Consider the following 23731-nt stretch of genomic DNA (forward strand, 5'->3'; position numbering starts at 1 on the left):
TCCCTTGCTTTGTTTACTTGAGTTGCATGGCTAGAAATTTATGGTTTTTCCCTTCTTCTTGTGCTGGTCGAAATGTATATATGGTAGGGGAAGAAGTTTTGTTGGTCCAACTTGCTAGAACACTTCAAAACATGCTTCTTCCTAGTGGTTACAAGTGGTTGTATGTTGATTTTGGTGTGTTTTCTTTATTTTGTTGCATGAGGACCATTTTGGCCAAAGCAAGAACTAGAGCCTAGGATGTGTTTTTCAAATTTTTGAGGCTTTCATTGTGTTTAAAATGGAAAATAGTGTAGGGTAAACCTAAAGAACAAGTGTTGGAAGCCATAGAATCAAAGTTGTAATTTTTGGATAAATAACCCTTTTGGTTCGATCAAGCTAAAACTGGAAAAGGGAGTTTTATTTTCTTAAATATAAGTAGATATTTGGAATCTACATGAAAATTCATGTAGGAATGAGTTAAGAGGAAATTTTTTAGGGTTTGTGAAAACCAACCCTAAAATTTAAAGAACAAAGGTGGAAGCTTTAATGGAGAAAGGTTATCCTTGTGTTATGTTGTTAATTTTTATGTGGAATGGTTGATGATTCTTGCTGCCCTTTTTATGAATTGCCATGTTAGGGTTTGTCATTTGTGGAAGCAAGAAAGAAGAACAAGAAAATCAAAGAGCATTGGATCAAGGTAGTAAGATTTAATTAACCTTAATGTTGAGTGTTGCATTGATTGCTATGCAATTTCATGTGCTATTATGTAGTTGAGCTAAATGATGATGATGATGATTATGTAGCTATACTCCTTGTTTTATGTGCCTTGGCTATTGCATGTTAGAGTGCTACATGTATGAGGTAAAGTAGTTCCCTATTAATAGCAAAAGGTTGGAATCCTTGTAATTGATACATGTTGATGTTTTGATTGATTAATCTTGTTACTGGGATTTCATTGAAATCTCATCCCCCATATATAACTTAATATTTTAGAAACTAAATCATCAAAAGGGAGGTTGCAAATTCAAGGATAAATATGGTGAGGAACCATGAGGAAACATTTATATTTGGTTATGTATAAGCATGTGTGGTTGGAGCTGTAATCCCTAAGCAGGATGCCAAATTAGAGCCATGTTTTATTAAGTTACCCAACGAATCTCTGCATAAAATTTGATATGCTTAAAGTTACCGTCATGAGCTTCAAATAGATAGGCAGTACATTAAAAATAGCCAACTACACGATTTTTAATGATATTTCAAAATTAAGGTTTAGAATCTGAAAAAAAGATTTTTGCCAAATGGACAGAGGTGAATTTCACAAAAATCTAACACTTTTTCAAATAGACTTGGTTCATAAGATTATTTTTCTTTGAAAGAATTTATATAGAATTTTGAACCACTCCATTTTGATTTTTCTAGATCAAATGATTAATTTTTGAAATTGAGCCAAAAAACTGGATTTTTACCTGATGAACAGTAAAAATCCAAAAATCAGTATTTTTCATGGATCTTTTAGCCCAAAACCATCCAAGGTGATCTAAAATGGTTTTAATTAAACCCTAAGTGGATTTGATAGTAGGGTGTGACAGTCACAAAAGCAATCTGTGCTGCCAGGTCGTGACGTGGGATTCTTAGGTTGCGACCCGAGATCATAGAGGAACCTCGGGTATTGTTTACTATCCATTGAAATTTTGGCCAAATTTGAAAATTCATAACTAAATGTATAAAAATCAAAATGAGGTGGTTCCAATTTTTGTTTGAAGCTTGTCATGTATACTATAAGGAAAAAAAATTCATTAGCATCAGATCATCACAAAACAGAGCCAAAAAATTCACCAAGTTGCACTGTTCATATGGTCAATATCTAATTTTTTAGTATTTTGGCCAAATCTTTGAAGGGCATATCTCTTTACACAAAACTCCAAATTTAGTGATCTACCTCTTCTTTTAAAGCTGGGGATAAGATCTATAAGCCCGCCGAACCTCAAGTCCAAATTCATTTATTTGCTCATTATTTTATACGTCACAAGAATACCCCTTTTTAGGGTACTTTTATCCCCTAATCCAATTGCCTTCCATTTTCCCATCTCTTTTCCACGCACTACTCATTCAAGCATACCAAACCATGATTATGAACAATCATTCAATACTACATAATGCTAAAGTATAGCGTATCTTTACTCGTTACAAACTTATCTCAAAATTCATCAATCTACAACATAAACTTTGTACAATGTCATAAAATTTCCATGGCCTCCTTAACTCATCACCAATTCCTTGCCCTTTTTCCATACTTGATCCACTTCCTAGTAATGCATAATGTGACATAAGAGAGAATGAGATTTCAGAGAAATCTCAGTAGCAATGAACTATAATCATTATATAAATTGAGTAATACATAATGTGATATATTATAGAACTTCAAGACATCCTCAAGTCACATAAAAATCATGCTACCCAGTAGGTCAAAAGAGGAAGCATCCACACTTTGACATTGACATATTACAATGCACTTAGCCAAAGCATATCAATTGTCATAAAATTAACAAATGCCACAATATAAATTCCTCAATTCAAGTAATCAACATAAACACATTACACAAGCAAGATAAACAATCAAATTATAATTCAATGCTACCTTACTTACTTAGTATAATTCGGCCTCTTCAAGGGGTCAATGTTCTCCTTATTTTTTCTCCACAAAACTTATCAATTCATACATAAAAACATTCCAATTTATCAATAATTCAAGCATAGACACTAATGCTTGACATTAAGCTTTGTTAAACTCATTTTTCCTTGATTTTTGACACAATTACTCCCTCTTTGTTTCCAAAAACCTCTTGATCCATTCCAACACCATTTTTCATTTAAAATTCAAATATCTATTCAGATTTGTGAAAACCAAACTCCTCCTCTCTCAATCTGTTTTGGCTTAATTGGGCTATATATGTTCTAAAAATTTCATTTTTGATTCCAATGATTTCAAACACTTGTCCTTAGTGTTTTCTTACATAAAAATACCTTTTGAACTCATTGGAATCATCAAAACATCTTGAAACAAACTCTTACACCAAGATAACATAGTAGTCGAATTGAACCATTAAGAATCCTATCTTGATTTTCTTCCAAAATCTAATCCAAATATCAATTAAGCACGTAATTTCAAGCCTTAAATCATGGTTTCTATCCTTTCCTAATCATTCTTCATGTTGATTGAATTTTGGACAGCATGCAACCTTGGAAAAATAAGTTAAATTTCCAACTAAAACAAGCTTTGAACTTAACCAAAACAAAGCTCAAACTTATCTCAATCAACCATTGATCAAAGCTTGACGTTTTCCCCTTCAATTGCACAGTTGGAGACTCTCTTTCAAGGTCAAGAATTCAATTTGGCAGCACCTCCCCTATACCTTTCTATTTTTGGCTGAATTATTACAATATGAGGGGGTATTTATAAACAAAAAAAATTTTGACCTTTCCTCCCCATCAATGGCTGAACTTTGGCTAGCAAAAATGGCCATGTGGCTGCCATCCAACCTTCAAATTTTCAGATCATGACAAGTGTTGAGTCTCTAGAACATTCCTACTGATATTTTGGTTGAAATTGGGCTTAAATTAATTTAATTGTTGGGCCGCTATTTGCACAAAATTTGGGCCTTTTCTGGCCCAATGTGGGGCCTAATTATGGTCTAGGATTGCTCAAAAAGATGGCTTACAAATTATATCACAATCCAAAACTATTTTGAACTTTGATCCGTTACTATTCACTTGTAACCTTTCATAATTTTTCTAGACCTCCAAAACATTTCTTTTCATGAAAAATCCTCTTTTCATATAAGAATATGATTTGAAAATTTTAGGATTTTTTTCCATCTCTAACTATTTATTTTGAATTTTTCCCGATGAGGCCTTTATCGGTAAAATTGCAGGAAAATAAATTTTCTAAAATTAATTCCTGTGCTTCCAAGGTCTGAAATTAATTTTATAAATTTTCATAAATATTTAAATAATTAATCCATATTTCTCTCAGGGTTATTGAGGCCTCTAGCTATTTAAAATAATTACTTTCCTTCAATTTTTCACTATTTTCCTAAAATCCTCTATGCTCGGGAAATTTCGTAATAATTCATTTTCACATCAATTTCACCTCTAGGGCCTCCATTAAGGTTTCAAAACCTCTAAATAAACAATTTTCCATTTTTAGAAGATTTTCTATAATTTTTCTCAAATTTTTCCATTTTGCCCTTCGTGGATTAATAAATTTGAAAATGTCGGTCTGGACCATTTTTGGATCTCACACCATGTCTAGTTTTCTTAACTAATATTCTTTCCCTATTGGCCCTTAACCAAATTTTTCATCCTTTCTATCAATGTTAAATTTGGTGGGATGTGACATTTTTCATGTAGAATCCATACATGGACTTAGATTTATTAAAATCCAACTCCTTCCCTCATTTTTGGCTGTGGCCAGGAGGTATGCATTAGAGTTCAAAAGTTTATTTTCAATTTTAATGCTTCTAGACACATGTTCTCTGTAACATTCCATTTTTTCTTTATCTTATTATAGGATTTAAGTTATATGGTTATAAGATTAGTTAATATTATTAGAATTAAATCTTATTGAATAACTTGAAAATTATAATTTTAGTAATATATAAATTATATATATAAAAAACAATAAAAAAAATAAAATATACGTATGATATTATATTTTATTATTATTATATATAATATAATATATTATAACAGTGGGTGGCACGTGGCCACCCACTGTTCGGTTGAAGGAAAGGGAGGGTTGATCCCGTGCCCTTTCCCTTAATCTCAAAAAAAAAAAAAAGGGTGGGAATTTGGAGTGAAATAGTGGGTCACGTGACCCACTATTTGAATGTGTTTTCCTCCGCCTCACCGTTTCATTTGAAGAGTCGCGCACGCCCACTTCCTTTTCCACCTCCCTTTTCCTCCTCCCCTGTTCGTGTCCTTTCTCTGCCGCTGCGCAATAGTGAGCGAGAGTGAGTGAGTGTGAGGAATAGAAAAGGGCTTTACTTGGGTACCTATAAGCTATTTAGGTAAGTCATCTTCATCCTATATTTTTTATTTAGCTTTTTCTTTTTTATTTCTGTAAGTTTATGGCAGAAAATAAAGTTTATTAGGGCTTGTTAGATTTTTAATTTTTAAGGTTTCTAATTTAGTATTAGGATATTAATGGAGCTGATGGGGTTAGAATAGAAGCCTTATGACTTAGATTTATAGTTGGATGATTGATTTGAGACAATATAAGTTAGGGTTTGGTTGGGAAATTATGATTTGTGTTAATGATGATATCAATTTCGAAATTTATCTCTTAGTTGAGTTCATTTGAGGTTATATTGAGGATCCAATGCTTAAACTTTGAGGATTGTTGTTGAAATAGTAATGTTGATGATTCTTGGGGAGACTTTAATTAGTGGAAGTTGGGTGTTTGGAGGAAATTGAGGAAAATATTATAAGTTATTGATTCTAATGAATGGGAAATGATTAGTGGAAGAAGGGAATAGAATTGTAATAATGATTGGAGGCATAGATGGTACATGATTATTTTTCTAAGAGTTAAAGTAAACACTTTTTGGAGATTTTTGGATGATTTGAAGGAAATATTCTTATTAATGATGTGAATGAGAGAAATAGAGTTGGGAAGTATTAGGAATTGTAACTTGGAGGAATAGATGAATTATTATTTTTCTAAAGATAATTTTTTAAGCAAGCCAATTATGGGGATTTAGTTAATAAACTATTCTAATGCTATATTAATTAGTCTTTTTATATTAATATATGTTTATCAATTTATTATTGTAGAGTGAGCTTGGTTTAGGCTCTTGGGTTTGAATCCTCCTACTTTTAGTTCTTGTGTCAAGAACTTAAGGTAACCACTTTCTAATTTACCTTGTATGCTTGTTGATGTAATTATAAGCATGTGTTGATATTATAAATGTTATCAATATGTGTTATGGTGATTTTTGTATGAAAAGTAATTTATATATCTATATCAAGAGTTATGTTTCGTTAAATTTATTAGTTAAGTGGGCATGAATTATTTCATCTTATGAATATCTTGTTGATGTTGAACAAATTTGATTATTGAATCCGAGAATACTTTATGGATATGAAATTGTGTGGAATTGGATGGTTGGATTGGGCTGTGTTGGTTGTGCTGAAATGTAGTTGTGGGAGGTCTGATTATTTATACCACGTGGTATAGCCGCCACTTGGCGCCCAGTGGTTGGCATTAACATTCTTAGGGCCCTCGGTATCACCTTTCCTTTAGCCGGGTCAAGGGTCAGCCCAAGGGACATGACACCTGTCTATATTCCAAAGAAAGGGAACCCATGGTTCGATATGAGCTCTGTAACTTTTGGCCGAGTTACACCTCATTATTGGAGAGCTTGGTGCAGTCTTGTAAAAGAGACGAATCCTGTTATGTGTGAATAGCCCATGGGTTCTGTCAGAGGTTACAAGGAGGTTATAAGGATGGTTGATGAAGTTTTATGCATGCAAGTTACTTTTTGAATTATTATATATTGTTTTCTGTAAAGATGTTTAACTTATATGTTATTTGAAATTGTACTTTGCCCGCTTAGCTATCTTGTAATCACTCCCTGGATACTTGTTGAATTGGAATTGTGGTTACTGGGTCAATTTGACTCACCCCGTGGTTATTTAACATTTTTCAGGCGAGGGTTCAGGTGTTGGTCCCAAGGGGAAGGTGTCCGAGGCTTGAGTTTTCCTTTCCACTCTGTATAGCCTCTATTTTTGATATACATGATTTGACTGATGTATATTGCCAAACTTTAGGGCCTTTTTGTTTTAGTTAACATTATCATAGCCTTTCCGCTGCATTCTAGACTTGTACTATTGGGCGGAGCTCTTTTTGGACACATGTGATTGTTATTTTGATTGCAATTGATAATGGGCAGTAGTGGTAGTTATTTTGGTGGACTTCAAATGCCCTAGCCCATTTACAATTGGTCTTAATTGTATTTGAGATTTCAGAGTATTGCTGATGGATTTGATATATACATGAAAAATCAAATGTTGATCCTTTTTGATTTGATTAACTATCTTTACTATTCTAGAACAGTAGCTATTACTCTGTTAAAGATTTGGATTGTGATTGACTATGGTAGATTTCTATTTGATTAGGTTTGTCCTTTCTACCATGGTTAGCCTTTTAAAGCAATTATCGTTTTGAAAATGTTTATTTACCATGAATTACGGGGGTTGTTACATTCTCCACATATCCCTATACAATTTTACCTTCTAAACTCATTGAAAGTATCAAATTAATAAAAATCAAACCCTAACTCAAAGAACCAGGTTTGGCTGAATATGGTGCAGAATTTTCACCCATTGAAATTCTGCTAAAAACAAGGTCTAAACACTATTTTCAAACCATTTTCTATCCTCTAATCTATATGCAAGCTTTGAATTATTCATATCTCATCTCACTTCAAATTGGACGACACCTATACTCAGGGTTTCAAACTCAGCTTCTATCAAAATCATATTTAAAACCATTAATTCATATGGCATCTTAAACTAGAAGGAAATCTATGCTCTTATCTTGATTTAGGACTTAATTTCACGTAGGTTTGGCTTGATCTTCTCTTCCTCCTTTTTCTTTCTTAGTTGGCTAAAATTTTCCCTCCCTTTCTTGCTCTTAGTTGGCCCAAACTTTAGGCCATGGAAGAGGGAGGTTGTATATATCAAATTAGTCCAAAAATTTACCACATGGTAATTTCTTCAAGTTACCATTTACTTCTAACACTTGTCATCATCTTGCTCTAATCCCCTTGTGATTTTGCCACATAAACCACTTAGATATCCTACTTATTTAATCTAATTGCTACTTTATGGGACACATCACATGCCATCTATTCTATATGTGTGAAAATAGTAATTTTTATTAATTTAATCATTTTCTTCCAATTTCACCCTTGAAAAATTGTATAATTCCATTTGTGTTCTTCCACCAATTTTTGGCATCATTTTATGTAGAAAAATAGGAAAAAATTTTGTCCCACTAAACTTTTGGGTAATCTCATGATATCAATTGCATTTTTTTATCTTATTAAATCCAGTACTTCTAAAATTTTTTTTTTGCACCAATAATTCCCTTTTTATTAAGGAGATGTTCTCATATTTTTCTTATGACAAAATTCAACCTGTAACTCATTCTATTCATTTTTCCTAAAATCAACTTTTTATCAACAAATTAGGCTTTAAATATTTTTAAAGCTAAGCTCTACATCTTCAGAGGCCGAAAACAATTTTATAATCTACAATAACCTCTCATCTAATTTTCTCATTTTTTTATGAATTATTAAGGTCTTTGTATATTTTAAATAATTTATTTTGGTCAATTTTTTTCTAGTTAGCCAAAATTTCCTGAAATGACAAAAAATTCTAAATAAATTATTTTCATGGTGTTTTCATCTTTTTGGCCTCAAACACTATTCTAGACCCTTTTATTCTATTTTTTTAATGAATTTTTAGAGATTTTTAGGAATTTTGAGCATAATTTCCTCTTTTGCTCTTTTCTGGACTGAAATTTTTCAAAATGACTGTCTTGTCCCTGGCTGGGTTTCACTTTAAAAGTTATCCTCTCTATGTTTCTACTAGACTGTTGGGCCATTAGTCAATTCTAAATTTCCTATTTTTATGTTGCAGTCTCAAATCCCTAAGAGAATTATCTATGGTGGCTAATAGCGCTAGGGAATGAGGGAAGATCTTGTATTAAGCATCCTATAATTAACTTTGTCTCATGTGAAAGATTATCTCCTACTGTCGTGCCCAAATCCTAGTCATCCCGTAAAAAGGAAAGAAAGAGGAGTCACCACGAAAATTTTAAAAGGTTAATTTTGGAAGCCTAAAAATATGTGGTCTACGAAACCAGATAGGGGTCAAGAGCCGATTGTGTGTGAGGAAGGTATTAGACACTCTACAACACCTGTTCAAGAGAACGATTACCCTAAGTCAGCTACTCAAAATAATTTGGCCTTCTTATTATAAATAAAAAAAAAAGATAGAAAAAGGAAAAAAATTTATTCACAAAAAGGGAAAAATAAAATCCTATTACATATTTATAAAACTCATGTAGTTTGGGGATAAAAATGCATGTTACTTAGTTGGTAATTTTTAGAAAATATTTATTCAATTAAAAAAAGGTGTTTTTTTTTGGTGAGTTTGTATTTTTTAATACATGAAAACATATTTTGTATTTTTACTTAGAAAATATTTTTTCAAAGAAATTTCGGATTATCCTCCTTGCGAAGGTTCTCATAACCTCACATGGGAGGATAATCATTCGAGCTTGCGGAGGTTCTAAAAACCTCACACAGCTATGAAAAACCATTTTGAGATTATATGTATATATTTTAAAAAGATTTTCCATTCTATTATTTATTTATAAACATGATGCCAAAATTATTTTCTTTCTTTTTATTTCAAAAGGAAAATTTGCACAACCATATTGATATTTCTACGGACACCCCCATAATCTCACATGGTTTACTAATGAATCTAGATACCTGCGGAGGTTCTGAAAACCTCACATGGTATAGATTTTAAAAAGAGAAGCTTTTTCAAAAACAAAAAGAAAAAACACTCAAAAATAAATCAACATGAAACTCAAGTTAAACATAATAGATATGAATGAAATTATACTTGATGCTTCACTTGTCAATTTGCTAAAAAAAGAATACATTATATAATAAGCCAATAATAATTAAAAAAAACTATATACACATATTAGGAATAAGACATGAATCAACAATAGAATAAATGAAATAAAATGAAAATAAAAAAAGAAGAAAGTATATATCAAAGCGAGTATATATGGGAGATAAATAGATAAGGGTATATTTTGAACAAATCAAAGAGAAAGGGCATAGTGAGAATTAATTAAAATCATGTTGGATTCAACCCTCCAGCCATCACTACTCAAGCTTACAAATGTGATAAATAGCATAAGAGCATAGGCTTTTCTTGGGCAGAAGAAAGAAGAAGATGAACAAATAACTTTTCTCTAGTTAACCTTCCTTTCTCTTTCCCCAACTCAACTCATTGCCATGAAATAAGATGACAAAAAAGCTCTCTACCTTGCCCCCTTTTCATCGGGAAATTCTGAGTATCTTCCTCTAGCCCTTACTTCTTATTTATAGGCTCTACCTAGGGTTTTTCAATTTTTCTCTAATTTTTGTTTTTTAATCTTTCTTAATTATGACTCATAATGTAACTTCCTATTTAAGCAGCAAATCATCATCAAAATGTGATTTTTTATTTTAATTTTTATTTTTTTCAATTTTTTTACTATTATGACTCCAAAATATGTTTCTAAATTGAGGAGCCAATAGTCTTAAATGAGAAATCTTTATTTTTATTTTTTGATTTATCTTATTCCCTTCCTTAATATGTCCACCTTACATTATCTAAATTGGCTTTTAATTCTTATCTTTTATTTTATTGTTATTTATTATAAGAGGGATATTCTTATTTAATTTTATTTTTTTTATTTGTCACATGGTGGACTTCTCAAACTTAGCCTCCATGAAAGAATCAAGGAGGATATTAATCTTTTCTTTTTTTTTCTTTTTTTTTAAATTCATTTACATTTAATATTTTTTGTGGGCTCGGACAAAATTGGGTGTTCACACCTACCATGAAGGCCTTTATAATCAATAGAAAAGGTCCCAAGGGATGTTCATGAAGCTTTAAAAATCTCAGCATGGAGCAAAGCAGTCCATGAGAAAAATGGAAGCCTTAAAGAAGCATGAAACATGGTACCTAACAAAGTTGCCAAAGGAAAAAACCGCAGTTGGCTATAAATGGATGCTCACAAAAAAATACAACTGTAATGGCAGCCTTAACAAACATAAAGTAAGGCTGGTCGTATAACGTCATGAATTTTGGGTATAGAAGTATTAGAATTAGTCTAAAATGGGTAGTTTACTAGACCCTTTTTGACAAGATTTTCAAAAATTCCTTAGAAGAACGAGAGGTTTCTTAAGGACCAAATCATAAAGCAAGAGTTTTCGAGAACCACAAAAACAAGTTAGAAACTCCAAGAAAATCTCAAGGACTTGAGTATGGGAATTGGAGATGATAAAGGGCAAAAAGGTTGCACTAGGAATCTCAGTGAGATGATTCCAAAGGCTGAACCCAAGCAGGGACTTAACCGTAAATTCAGAAAGTTTCGGGCCAAAAAGAACAATGATGGAAAGTATGCCAAAAATCTTAGAAAAATTCTAAAAAATTCTAGAAAAATAGGAAAGAGGTTTTGAGGCTCATAAGGGGCTGAAAAATGATGAAAATACCCTTGAAGTAAATTCATAAAATTCCTAGGGTTTTAATTAATTATAAATATTAGCCAAAATTGAATTATTTTGAAATACAAGGAGGCCTTAGATAATTGGAGAAAGATGAAGAAAAATACTTGAGAAATTATCACAGGTTTTAAAAATGATTTCATCCCCAAAAAACAAAAAGGTTAGATTTAATGGAATTTAAAACCTAATTATACACTATCCAAGAAAAATCAAAAAAAGTTGTTTATGGGTTGACTTTTGACTTGAGAAAAATTAGAAAAATTTTTCATGATAAAAAAATAGTATTGGTACCTATAAATAGATTTTCAGAGTTATGGACCGATAGAAAGAATTTAGTCAAGTTTACTTTGAAATAAATATTATTAACTATTTTTATGAAAGATAGAGGGAAAGAAATTTCTCCCTCCATGGCAAGCATATATAATGCCATGTGAACCTAATTGTAATGAGGAAAGGGTATCAGAACATGTCTCAGAACTACCAAGTAAGTCAGGACCTGAAAAAGTACCTGATATGACATAAAATCATAAAATAAGTGGATGAATTGTCAAGGGTATAAGGGAGAATAAATTTCTCCATATTTTCCTCCCTATTTTACTGTAAATTTGATGAAGGAAAATGAATAAAATAATACACTTTGTTAAGGGTCAGGTTTAAAAGAATAAAATCATATAATAAAATATTATACTTTCTTCACATATGTGATAGGTGGCATGTGATGTGTTCTATAAAGTGACACTTTTATTGAATAAAAGAGACACCTAAAAGGATTAGGTGGTAAGAATAAAAAAGATAAGGACATATGGCCAAAGAGATTAAATGAATGACTAAGATCAAGTTACACACATTCAAAATCAAAAGCTAATATTTAAGCAAATTTTTATAAATATCTCCCCTCTCCATTTATACTAAGATTTCAGTCATGATAAGAGGAAGGGGGCAAAGATCGAAGAGGAAGAAGGAGAAGAGAAACAGTAAGGAAAACCATGCAAGATCAAGCTCCAAACATGATATGTTCATGATTTTTGATTTAGTTTCCATTATCTTTGTTGTTGTTGAGTTTGGTTATGGATTTTGTTAGATTTTGAGAGCTTGAAATCCTAAGGGGACATGCTACAAGGAATTGATAGGTTACGGAAAGATGAAATTGATATTAGAATAATATTTAAAAGTTTGAAAGGAATGAGAATCAAGTGATTTTGAGATGATTTGTGAAAGATTTCATAATTGTGTACCTAGGAATACATTTTTAGCAAGAGCTGGTTCTTGATGATAGGGCTAGATTTTGATAATTTTGATGCTTCTAATAAGTTTAGGTCCTATATTAAGGACCGGAGGAGCAGTATTTTTATATATTGAAAAACGGGTTGCTAATATTAGAACATCTCCATTTGGTTTTATTTTAAATCTATAAATTAAAGATTAATATTTTAATATTTAATTAAAGCTTAATAAAATTAACATGAGCTTCGCTACAAAAAATAACGACCGTTAGGTAACTTTAATAAGTATGTTATTTTTGCTCTATTTTTATAAATTTATGAATATTTTTGTATTAGCACTGGGAAAACGGGCCGGCTCGTCACGGGCTCGGGCTTAAACGGGCCGGCCCGTTTAAGTCTGAGTTCAAAAAATGAAGCATTTTCCAAGCCCGGCCCGTGAGATAACGGGCTCGGGCTGGCCCGCGGGCTTTTGACCCGTTTAACTAAAATGTATTATTATTATTTTTTTTGCCTATTTTATCGAAATAATAAAAATAAAACAATAAAATTACTAATAAAAGATATAAATAAATAAAAATAAGTCACAAACATAAACATCATTATGTCAAAACATCTATCACAGTGTAATAGAGTCTATTGAATGAACAAACTAAATAGAGGACAGACATAAACAACTAAATAAACACTAAGTTCAGTAAATAATTACAATATGGATGATCTTGTTTAATTATAAATAATTAACAAAAAAGTTTAACTAACAAACATAGTATACATAAAAAATAATTGTTTGTCCTACTGACAAAATAGAAAAGAGTTCATCATCCCTAGTTCTAAATTTGTTTCTAACTATAAAAATGATATAGATCTTTATTTTAATTCAAAAGATTTTTTAACCAATTCTATTTCAAGTATAAAAAATATGAAAGAATGATAAATAAAGATTGTAAAATAACACATACAGTATTTTAATAGGTTTTGACAACTTATAAATAATAACACATTTTTGTTAATATACTTAGAATTATGGTGATTTCTTTTTTGTGAATGCCATTTGTATGAGCGGTGGGGGTAAGTAAAACTAAGAGTATATTATGTGTAAAATGTTAGGGTTTTCCTTTTTAAGTTAAGAAAAAAATATAAAAATTTTTAGAAAAATATTGGCGGGCTTAAACGGGCCGGCTCGTGGCCCTACAGGGCCGGTCCGTTTATTTTTCAACCCTACAGGACTGGCCCTTTTAAGCCTGACTTCCCTTTCAAGGCTCCAAAATACAAGCCCGGCCCGTGACTTAAACGGGTTTAAACGGCGGTCCGCCCGACCGGCTCTATTTGTATCTCAACAATTTATGGTGGTGGGAGCACTTTAATAAAAGTTTTAGTATTTTTGTATATTTGCTTGCGAGGGGACAGGGGCGGAGGGCGGGAAAAAAAGGCGCGACCCTCCCGCCTCAATCCATATTCCCGCGCCCATTTCCTCTTCCTTCAGTTCTGTTCACTTTCAGTTCAGTAGGTGTCGAGCTCCATCTCTCCAGCTCTCCTCTCTCTCCGAGTCGCCAGCCGCCACCCAATCACCAATCTTCAGTCTCCCACAGTCTCACCGTTGACAAGGACACGCAGCAGAGCCCTCAACACGACGTGACCTCCTCCGTGCTCCCCGGGTCCTCTCGAGTTGGAGGACGCTGACACGTAAGTTCCCCTGGTCCCCCACTTTCAGTCTCGTCCTCGTCCGATCTCCTCCTTCTCATCTTCCCCTCCGTCGCCTCTAGCTCCCCGTATGTTTGTTTTTCTTATTTTATTTTGATTTTCGGATTAAGCTACTCTGTGTGGAATGGAATCTGAACACTGAACTTGCTTGATGTTGAAAATGCTGATCTGATAAGTGAGAAGAGAAGAGAGCTAAATTTGGGGAGAGAAAAAAAAAAAAAAACGTCAGAATGATGTTACTGATTCTTAGAAAAATTGACCAACTTTGAGATATAATATGTGGTGGAGATTCTGCATTTTTCACAGTGTTGACTTTGTGGAAGTTGTTGTTTAAGTAATTAAAAATCTGAATCAATTCAATTTCGAATCTTCCCATTGCTGCCTTTATGTTTGTTGTAATTGAACTCTTGCTGTGCTCATGTTATTTTGATTGTTGTTGAATTGAACTAGAATCTCCATTGCTTTATGTTGAAAAGAAATCCCCAAAAAAAAAAGAAAACAGAAAATATAATACTGCTTTTCATTCCTTCTCCTTCTCCTTCTCTAGTTTTTGTCCTTTTCCCTCTTTTTGTCTTGTAACTGATGTATGTGTTTCCTTATTTGTGGCTGGCTGTTTGGACATTCTTTGGTTTTCACGGGTTATTTGAATCATCATCAACAGTATTGCATCTTAGTTGTTGACTTGTATTTTACGAATATAATACTTTCCTTACTTTCATTACATTTATCAGGCTGTAAAGAATCCTGTCCGCGCTCATTTTGACGCTGTGCATGATAATGTATTTCACACATACACACACAGATATGTGTGTCTATATATATCATTGTTATATATTTGAATCATCGTCAACAAGAAGCTAAACATGTAAATTACATCTTAGGTGTTCACTCATTTGTATTTTACAAATGTAATATTTTCCTTATATTTATCAGGCTGCAAGAAATCCCTTCCACTCTCATTTTTTAAATGGAAAATCTGAAAGAGGGATTATCTGCAATGACTTTTCTTCATAAGTTATTTTACAAAATTTTCCTAAATTTTTCCTAAATTGATTTATGAACATATTTCTACGTGCTATTCATTTTGTCCTTTTCTCACAGTAATCAGTGCTTGGAATGCAGGGCTTCGTTTAATTCTCACAAGTATCTTCACAAAAAGCCTCATTTTTAGACCTAGCTTGAAGACTTGCAACTTCCATTGTACGTAGCTTACGCACTAACCACTTTGTTTCGTTAGTTCCTTCCTTGAGGCCTCACTCCTTGGTGTGTTTGCAGGTTTTGTTTTAACTTTTCTCAAGCAATGAACTTCTCACAAGATTGGAAGTCCTACTTCCCAGTTTTTTCATCTCATGCACCCTTGCTCGTTTCAGATTCTGAAGGATCCTCATTAGGTCCCCTCATTTTCAACCCCAACCCTCAATCCCTAACCCGACTTTTCTTCTCCTCTTCTCTCTTACCCCCTCCTATTCATATCCCCTCTGCCTTGCATTACAACCACCTTGAGATTCTCAAATATGGAAATGGTGTTCTTCTCTTCTTTCCAACTGGTAATAATTTTGAGCGAGTTGGCTATCTAATGGTCCATCCTGAAGGTTTAGATATGCATGTTAAACTTAATATTGATAGCATTTTTCAAGTCTCCAGCGGAGTATATGATCGGATATTAAGGATTGTAGTTAACCCAATTGATAATTGGGATGAGTCTTCTTATATTGTTCGGTATTTATTGGTTTCTACACGCTACACTGTTCATTGGTTTTCTGTATGCCGCTACGGTTTATGTTTAGAGACACCCCGTATTATTCACAACGGCGGCAAAACTTTTAAGAATTGCTCTATTGTTCACGCTTGCTGGAGTCCCCATATATTTAATGAGATTCTTGTTTTGTTACAAAGTGGAGAGCTGTTTTTGTTTGATTTAGAGCATGGCAAAGAGAGTCCTCCAAATTTTAAAGGAACTAGGTTGAAATGGCAAGGTTCGGGTTTTTCTAAAGATACTGTTTGGGTGAGTTGTGAATTCAGTTGGAATCCGAGAATTTTCATTGTAGCAACTTCTCATGCGGTCTTTTTAGTTGATGGGACGAATGGTACATATGCTGTAAGTTGTCTATTGAAGATTGAGTTGTTGCAAATGCATGCCCAAGCTCAAAATGAAAAGTTTCTGGCACTTTCAAGAGCAGGTCCTGATAACTTCTACTTTATTGTGGCCTCTAACAATTTTTTACTTTTATGTGACGTGCGAAAGCAAATGATGCCTATAATACGGTGGTCGCATGATCTTGATAATCCTACCTACATAAATTTGGTAAGCTTGTCTCAGCTAAGGTCACATTCTAGGAAAGATACATTTGATTTGGCTTCAAAAACTGGATTTTGCATCATATTGGGGTCATTTTTTAATGAAACCTTCAATTTCTTCTGCTATGGGTCTTCATTGCCATCTGAAGAAGGATCTTCTACTTTAAAGTTTTCAGAGACTAACAAGACCTTCTATGCGTGGGAGCTTCCATATGAGATTGCGATATCTGGTGATTATTGTCGTTGTGGAAGTTGTCTCCTAACAGAAGAGCTATCAAAAGAAGAGCTTCCTAGAGGGATTGACTGGCGGATGAAGAAAGACATGGTTTTGGGGTTTAGCATTCTGGACATTGATCTTGCCTCATGCTGTGAACAAGATGAGTATGGTGGTTTTACTTTGATAAGACTAATGTCATCAGGAAAGCTTGAATTACAGAGATATCAAGCGTCTTGGGCTACTAATAAAAGGTTGAAAAATTGCAATGGACAGGGGGTGCATTTCAATAGATATTTGTTTTCTGATGGTGATGAGAAATACAAGTTTCGCAAGAGTTCTGTGTTCCTGAAATTAGACTACCTTTGTTCATATTCAGAAGGTAACCTTACTAAACTCTTGGTTGAAAAACTAAAACAGAAGAAACCACTTGTCAAGGATGTGCATGATGAGGCCTTGTGCGAGAGGCTGAAAGCTTGTAGGGTTGGCTTCTCTGGATCTTCTACAACTATTGCTTTATTTGAAGATGTAAAGCCATCATCAAGCCTCTATGAGGTTGCTATAAGAGGATTGTGGGCTAAATTGCCTTTGCATATATTACAACTGGCATTTTCAAAGTCTCAAAAATCCTTTGCATCTTTGGAATTTCTAGCAGTTCCACATCTTGATAAATTACCTCCCTTTTTCTTGAGGAAATCGTCGCCCCGCAGCAATAAGTGTTCTAACAAGGTTCAGCATAATGATGATAATAAGAGTTCCGATGAGGTTCAGCATAATGATGATAACAAAAATTCCAATGAGGTCCAGCATAATGATGATATTGGGGATCCAGCATCCGATTCTTCCTCTTGCTTTTCTTCTTGTGCTTCATAAATTTTACGAAGGGTCTTCTTCAGATTGGGAAGATCATAAATTTTCAGTAGAAGAGGAGGTTAAGCTTCAATGCAAAGAAGTTATGAAGGTGGCCAATAAGATATCTGTTTCAGCTCTTGGTTCTGAGTTTGATGATCTTGCGGTATCCCCTGATGATGATGCAGAAGAGACATGGGTTGATTCTTCTAGACCAAAACATTTCTTGCTTTATCGTCCTAATATATTTGAATGGCTTGCGACGGATCTTCGCAGGAACTTTATTTCTCAGTATAAGATTCATCACACATTAATTTTTAATGCTGTGGAGAACAAGGCTGTTTCCAATGAGAAGTCCGAGTCAGTGGGTCAAGGGATATCTGATGATGCTATTCACTCTACTGAGTCGACGTCTAATGCGAAATTTGGACATTGTGATTTGAGGGCATTTAATCTATTAAAGACACATATGTTTAAATGGAAGGAAGGCTTCAACTCATTCCATTCGCACTGAAATCCAAAAGGCAACCAGCAAGTGACCCCGCCGCGCACTATGCTCCAGGTTGATTTTTGTTGACAGAACCTGAGGTTATTTCTTCACCAAACTATAATTATTTCTAACTAGTGATAGATTGATAACCATTTATCTACAGCACTTATATGGATATGGTTTTTTTTAATTGTTGTTATACTGTGATGCATAGGATAACAAATTATGTCATTTTATAATTTTACAATTGCATTGGGATTTTGGGAATTGTGTTGTTGATTTACTTATTATATATTTAATGGTATTAATTTGTTATCAAAAGGGGCAAATTATTATGCTGGTTTATAAGTTACAGACTCAGAAGAACCTAAACTAGTATATTGCTTGAATATTTTGCTGATGTTATTAATGCATAGATGCATAGATGCAAATCAAGAATATTATCTTTTTCCTGCATGATAGTTAAAGCTTTTGAGTGTATTTGAAAATAGATCTTCTCAAAAGCTTTCAGTCGCTATTAATTAATTTACGATGCTGCTAATTTCATTCCTGCTATATTACGCTACTTTTGGCTTAGTAGCAGAGGGTTTAAATGTTCTTTTTCACGCTTTTATTTGTGTAAACAAACAGAATGAATGTTCAACTTTCTATATACTTGATGAGAATATTAGTTCATTATTAAAATTACATTTGCCAAGAATACTAGGGTTCATTCGTAGCATTATTTTTCCTCTGGGATCTTGCAAGCACAATGAACATATATGTAGTTTCCTGTCGTCTATAATTGCAATATGTTTTCCTTGTTTATAGTTGCTTCGAACCTTATAAATATGGACTATTCCGTTATGCTCAACTTTTGATTAATAGTAGCTAGTATATTTTTTTTATAAAGTTTAGTACTTTCAAATATCTAAAGTTCTTTTTCCTGGACAGATTTTAGGAGTTGCCACATTCGGAAACAGGCCTTTAGCCGACTTTTGAAATTTATGCATTGTGCGGGGACGTACAAGGAGAACGAATGCGTATGTATGAAGACTTGTAGAATTTTGTTGGTCTAGATTTTGTTGCTTAAGCATCAATTTGATGCTTTTTACTTATTTAGCTTAATGTAATTTGGCTTTTAAACTGTCCTGATGTTTATAGCTGTAACTTTGGACAATTTGTACACGTTGTGGCACTGATTGTAGTTTCAGTTTACATCATGACCTTATTTAGCATAATGTATGAAGACTTGTAGAATTTTGTTGGTCTAGATTTTGTTGCTTAAGCATCAATTTGATGCCTTTTACTTATCTAGCTTAATGTAATTTGGCTTTTAAACTGTCCTGATGTTTATAGCTGTAACTTTGGACAATTTGTACACGTCGTGGCACTGATTCTAATTTCAGTTTACATCATGACCTTGTGAATGGATTGCGGAACAATTCATATATAATTGAAGGATTAACGGATTGGTTTATTATTAAGTTGATATTTAACAAAATTTCATTTTCAGTCATTGTGATTTGTGAGCTCCATAGTCAATATAAAATTTTGATTTACCAGAGGATCAATCCTGAATAGTAAATGTTTAGTTCGTTACAGAATTTAACAATGATAAATCATCAATAGTGAAAAGTGTCAGTGTTAAATAATAGAAGCCTAGGTAGCAACCGAATGCTTCACTCCATCTCTAATTCTGTATCGTTCCTTAAGCTAACTTATATCAATCCTGCTATTCTTATTGTCTCCAGCAGTATTGGCCAATCGCAAAATCTATATATAAATAAACCACTTGCTACGTCACTACTCACTATATATGTAGGTTCAAAATGATCCTACATAATGTTTACTTCCTCTGTAAGAGGCATAGATATTTCAAATTCACAAGACTAGAGGCTTTTGGTTGACAAAGGTATCGAAACATTTGAAATAACCAAACTGAAATCCGAACAGGATTAGGCAAAAGGCACACCTGAAGAGCACAGCAATGGGACAACGACGGATGAAAATGCTAATGAGAAGAAAAGCTGTGGCAGTGCCGAACGAAGGGATGAGTATGTGAAATAAGCGCGTTAAAGAGATGAGAATGAGTTTAGGTCTTGTATTTACATTATTTTAATCTTTGTGGTCCCTAATTAGAACAAGTGGCTGATGTTATGTTATGATGATTCGTTTATACCCCAGCTTTTTATATTTAATATTTTCATTTAATAATAAATATTTTTTGTTATACATTAAATAATAAATGCTTTTTACTTTTTTTCATGTTAAAAGTTGGGCTTTATGTTCTAGAGAAACACAAAGCCCAGGCCCTGACAAGTCCACCGAAAGAAAATGACTAGAAGTTGGGCTGAGAACTAAAACGGACAAGTCCATAACCACAGCAAACCAAAGAAAGCCCAGGTTTGGGGATTATTGCCCAGATCGTTTGCGGAAATTGTATCACAAAGATGGTTTAGCTTTTTCACTTGCTTATGGTTTGGGTGCGATTTCTAGCCCTCTTCTACAAATCTACGGTGTTTTAAACAAATTGATACCCTAGTTCTAATTTTTTCACTGTCGGTCTGACGGCCCACTTTTCTAATGTGGAGTGTGGGCCCACATTCTCTTTTACTATCCAAAAACTAAAAATAATATTACCTCCAGTTCTTAAAATACCATTACTAATCAAGTGTATTGGATATCTTAAAAAAAATAGATAAATATGAAAACAAATATATTGGGATTTTATATTTAGAACCAAAATAAAAATCAAATGAGTTCTCATATTAAGGATTGAAGTTAGTACTAGACACCTAATTGACTAATTTGAAAAAATTTAAAAAGTTATTAAGTTACTTTAAAATATTTATATTTATTATTTTTCTCTAAACATTTTGTTTCACTTATAATAATATATATAAGTATTTTAAAGTGGTCATGAAATGTATGCTATAATTAACTAATTTTATAACTTCTTTAGTTTTCTTAAATTAGTCAATTGAGTCTTATATTAAGAAGGAGAAGTTGCAATAAGAAGAAAACTTACCCCTGCGCTGCCAAGGACTGAAATATTTGTTGATCAAAACATGAGCATGTGCGCTATCAAAATTAAGATTGAATGAAACGCTTCTTTAGAGAAATATTATCAAAAGAATAAAAGTTGAAAATGTGTGGAATGATAATATTATTTTAATTATGATCGATTTGATCCCAACTTAAACCACTAATCCTTGACCCACTACTTGACTTAGTGCTGGTAATGAGGGTTGGCGGTGCAGATACGAGCCAACCCGTAGCGGTGCGAGTCAAAAGCAGTGCAAATACAGGCCAACTCGTAGCGGTGCGAGTCGAAAGTGGTATGGGCTGAAGTAGCTCACACCTTACTAGGCTGCCGGCCCGCCTAAATGTTTTTTAAAAAAATTATTATTATTTGTATAGGTTGAGCTTAGTTTGAAATGTTAAAATTGGACTTGGAGTTTTGAACTTGAGTAGTAGGTTATAATAAAATAATATGAAGATTAATTTATAATTTGAGAAGATATTTTAGAAAAATCAACACATATTTTTTCTAAATAATTAATTTGACTATTTTTCTTATCCAAATTAATTAAATAGATATTTTATGTGTGTATTACATATGCAGTTACATGAATAAGGCAATGTCAATGTAGAATTCAAGAGTCAAAATTCTTCAACTATGTTGTCTAATATATTAGGAATTGCATGAAAATAAAAATTAAAAAAGAAAGAAAGAACAGCGGGCTCGCCGGCCAACCCATGGGCTCAAAGCGGTGCGGGATTGAGTAGCCCGCACCTTGGCGGGTTGGTAAAAGCCCGCCAAAAATGGCAGGCTCAACTCGCAGGCCTAACCCATATTACTAGCTCTAGCTTGACTAGTTTGATGACTTGTCCGATTTTTTACCTTGGCATAGATGTATTTCTCTTATGTAGAGCTTAGGAGGATAGATCAAACTATCTCTAATTTTTAATATAAAAGCTAGATAACTAATTTGAAAAGGTTTAGAAAATTAGATTAATTAGTTAATTGTAGTAAATGTGTATTACTTCTCTAAACTACCTTCTTTAATCATATGCATTGAATATATTTGTTGATAGGAATTCTTTACAATTAGTAGGGATATTTTAGTGAAAACATTGTAGACTTAGAAGACAAAATTGACTGATGTCTTCAATTCATGATTGATCTAACCCTTTAACTAACTCTTATATTAAGAATAAGAAGTAGTGCCATCTTATTGTTGGATTGCATTTTTATCCATGTGACAACTGCGATAATGATTTTTACAAATGGAAATAACTCAATTGAGAAACATTGTAATTTAGTTCAAAGCATCTCAAAAATGTTTGTAAAGTCGTCCTTCTAAAGAATAATTTTATCTACATTATGTTAATGAATAATTTTCATGTATAGTATTTTGGTAATTTTTTTTTTACTATTTATAGTATTAGGCTACAAAAGCCCTATATATAAATGATTCTCCTGTAGGTAAATATTGGTGCAATTTCAGTGCCAACTTTTTTTTAAATATTTTTTTTCATAAGGCATATGGCATCAATATTCAATAAAATAAAATTGAAGAAACATAAAATCTTATTACCATACATTTTATTTTATATTTAGAATTAATTAGATACTTAATTTTTAAATTATTAATTATTTACTTTTTTTAAAAAAATTTTGGGCTACGTATAGGTATCCTCGTATTTAAGACAATCTTATTTGAGGCATTTTCGGGTATTAGATAAGGACACCTCTTCCAGTGGGAATTTGAACATTAGTTCTCTACGTTGTGAGGGACTAGTCCCTTCTATTAAACCTAGCCCCACTGATAGTTTTTTGGGAAAAAGACACTAAAGTACCTTAGAATATGCTAAAGGACAAATCATGATAAGTTAAATTTCAAAATCCCAAATAAGACCCCTTGAACTATTTTGGAATTTTAAAATATTGAAAACCACAACATTGCCCTTACTTTCATTGACTATTTTCTCATAGCTACTAATTACTTTAGTTTAATTATTGACTACTTTTGCTTTCAAAGTTCTGATGATGACTTTTGTATAACTATTGACTATACAAAAATAGTAAATAACTAAACAAAAAGTAGTCACTAGGTCTCCAACAACATTTAATGCATTTTTTTTAATTTTTGAAAAAAAAGTAGTCAATAGCAAAACTAGAGTAGTTAATAGCTAAAAAAGAGTAGTTAATATGAAACATCCTACCTTTATCCTCTCAGAGTACGCATTTGTAAGCGTGATGGTTTAAGCAGATCAAAGTATAAGCCTGTGGATTAAAATTTTCAACATAATTACTCGGGTTACTTTTCACTGTTTAAACTCCAGATTTCAGATCCAACTTTGAAAAATCATAACTAATTCTACAAAAATCAGAACAGAGCGATTCCAATTTTCACTTAAAGCTCTTTCAATCTTCTACAAGGGAAAAATAACTTTCAGGGCTCAAACCTTGCCAATTAGTACAGTTTATTCGTTAAATATTACTGTTTAAGTGGTCGAAACAGTACTTTCCAGAAATCCTGTCTTGACTTTGAACAGCCATATCTCTTAGCATACACATCCATTTTTCGTGATTTACCACTTATTTTAAAGCTTAGGATGTGTCCTG

At 32.8% G+C, this 23731-nt stretch overlaps 1 protein-coding gene across 4 annotated transcripts; it reads left to right on the forward strand.

The window, feature by feature from the left end:
• The first annotated feature begins 1276 nt into the window (after positions 1-1276).
• LOC114712365 (uncharacterized) lies at positions 1277-19514 on the forward strand. Of its 4 annotated transcripts, XM_028896887.1 has the most exons (5): positions 1277-1287; positions 14081-14248; positions 15389-15466; positions 15542-18215; positions 19051-19514. In XM_028896887.1, the coding sequence occupies exon 4, from the start codon at positions 15567-15569 to the stop codon at positions 17649-17651; it is 2085 nt and encodes a 694-aa protein (XP_028752720.1). In that variant the 5' UTR covers positions 1277-1287; positions 14081-14248; positions 15389-15466; positions 15542-15566; the 3' UTR covers positions 17652-18215; positions 19051-19514. The 4 variants fall into 4 exon arrangements, with proteins under 4 accessions (XP_028752720.1, XP_028752719.1, XP_028752722.1 ...); XM_028896886.1 differs by lacking the exon at positions 1277-1287 and having other exon boundaries at positions 14025-14248; XM_028896889.1 differs by lacking the exon at positions 1277-1287 and having other exon boundaries at positions 14025-14248; positions 15542-18189.
• Positions 19515-23731: the final 4217 nt, after the last annotated feature.

Source organism: Neltuma alba, unplaced genomic scaffold (assembly GCF_004799145.2).
Source record: "Neltuma alba isolate B1F8T4 unplaced genomic scaffold, ASM479914v2 tig00011350_pilon, whole genome shotgun sequence".
Lineage (NCBI taxonomy): Eukaryota > Viridiplantae > Streptophyta > Magnoliopsida > Fabales > Fabaceae > Neltuma > Neltuma alba.

Bases quoted from the DNA above. Each gene is read 5' to 3' on its own strand.
- LOC114712365 (XM_028896887.1), top strand. From the start codon at position 15,567: ATGAACTTCTCACAAGATTGGAAGTCCTACTTCCCAGTTTTTTCATCT.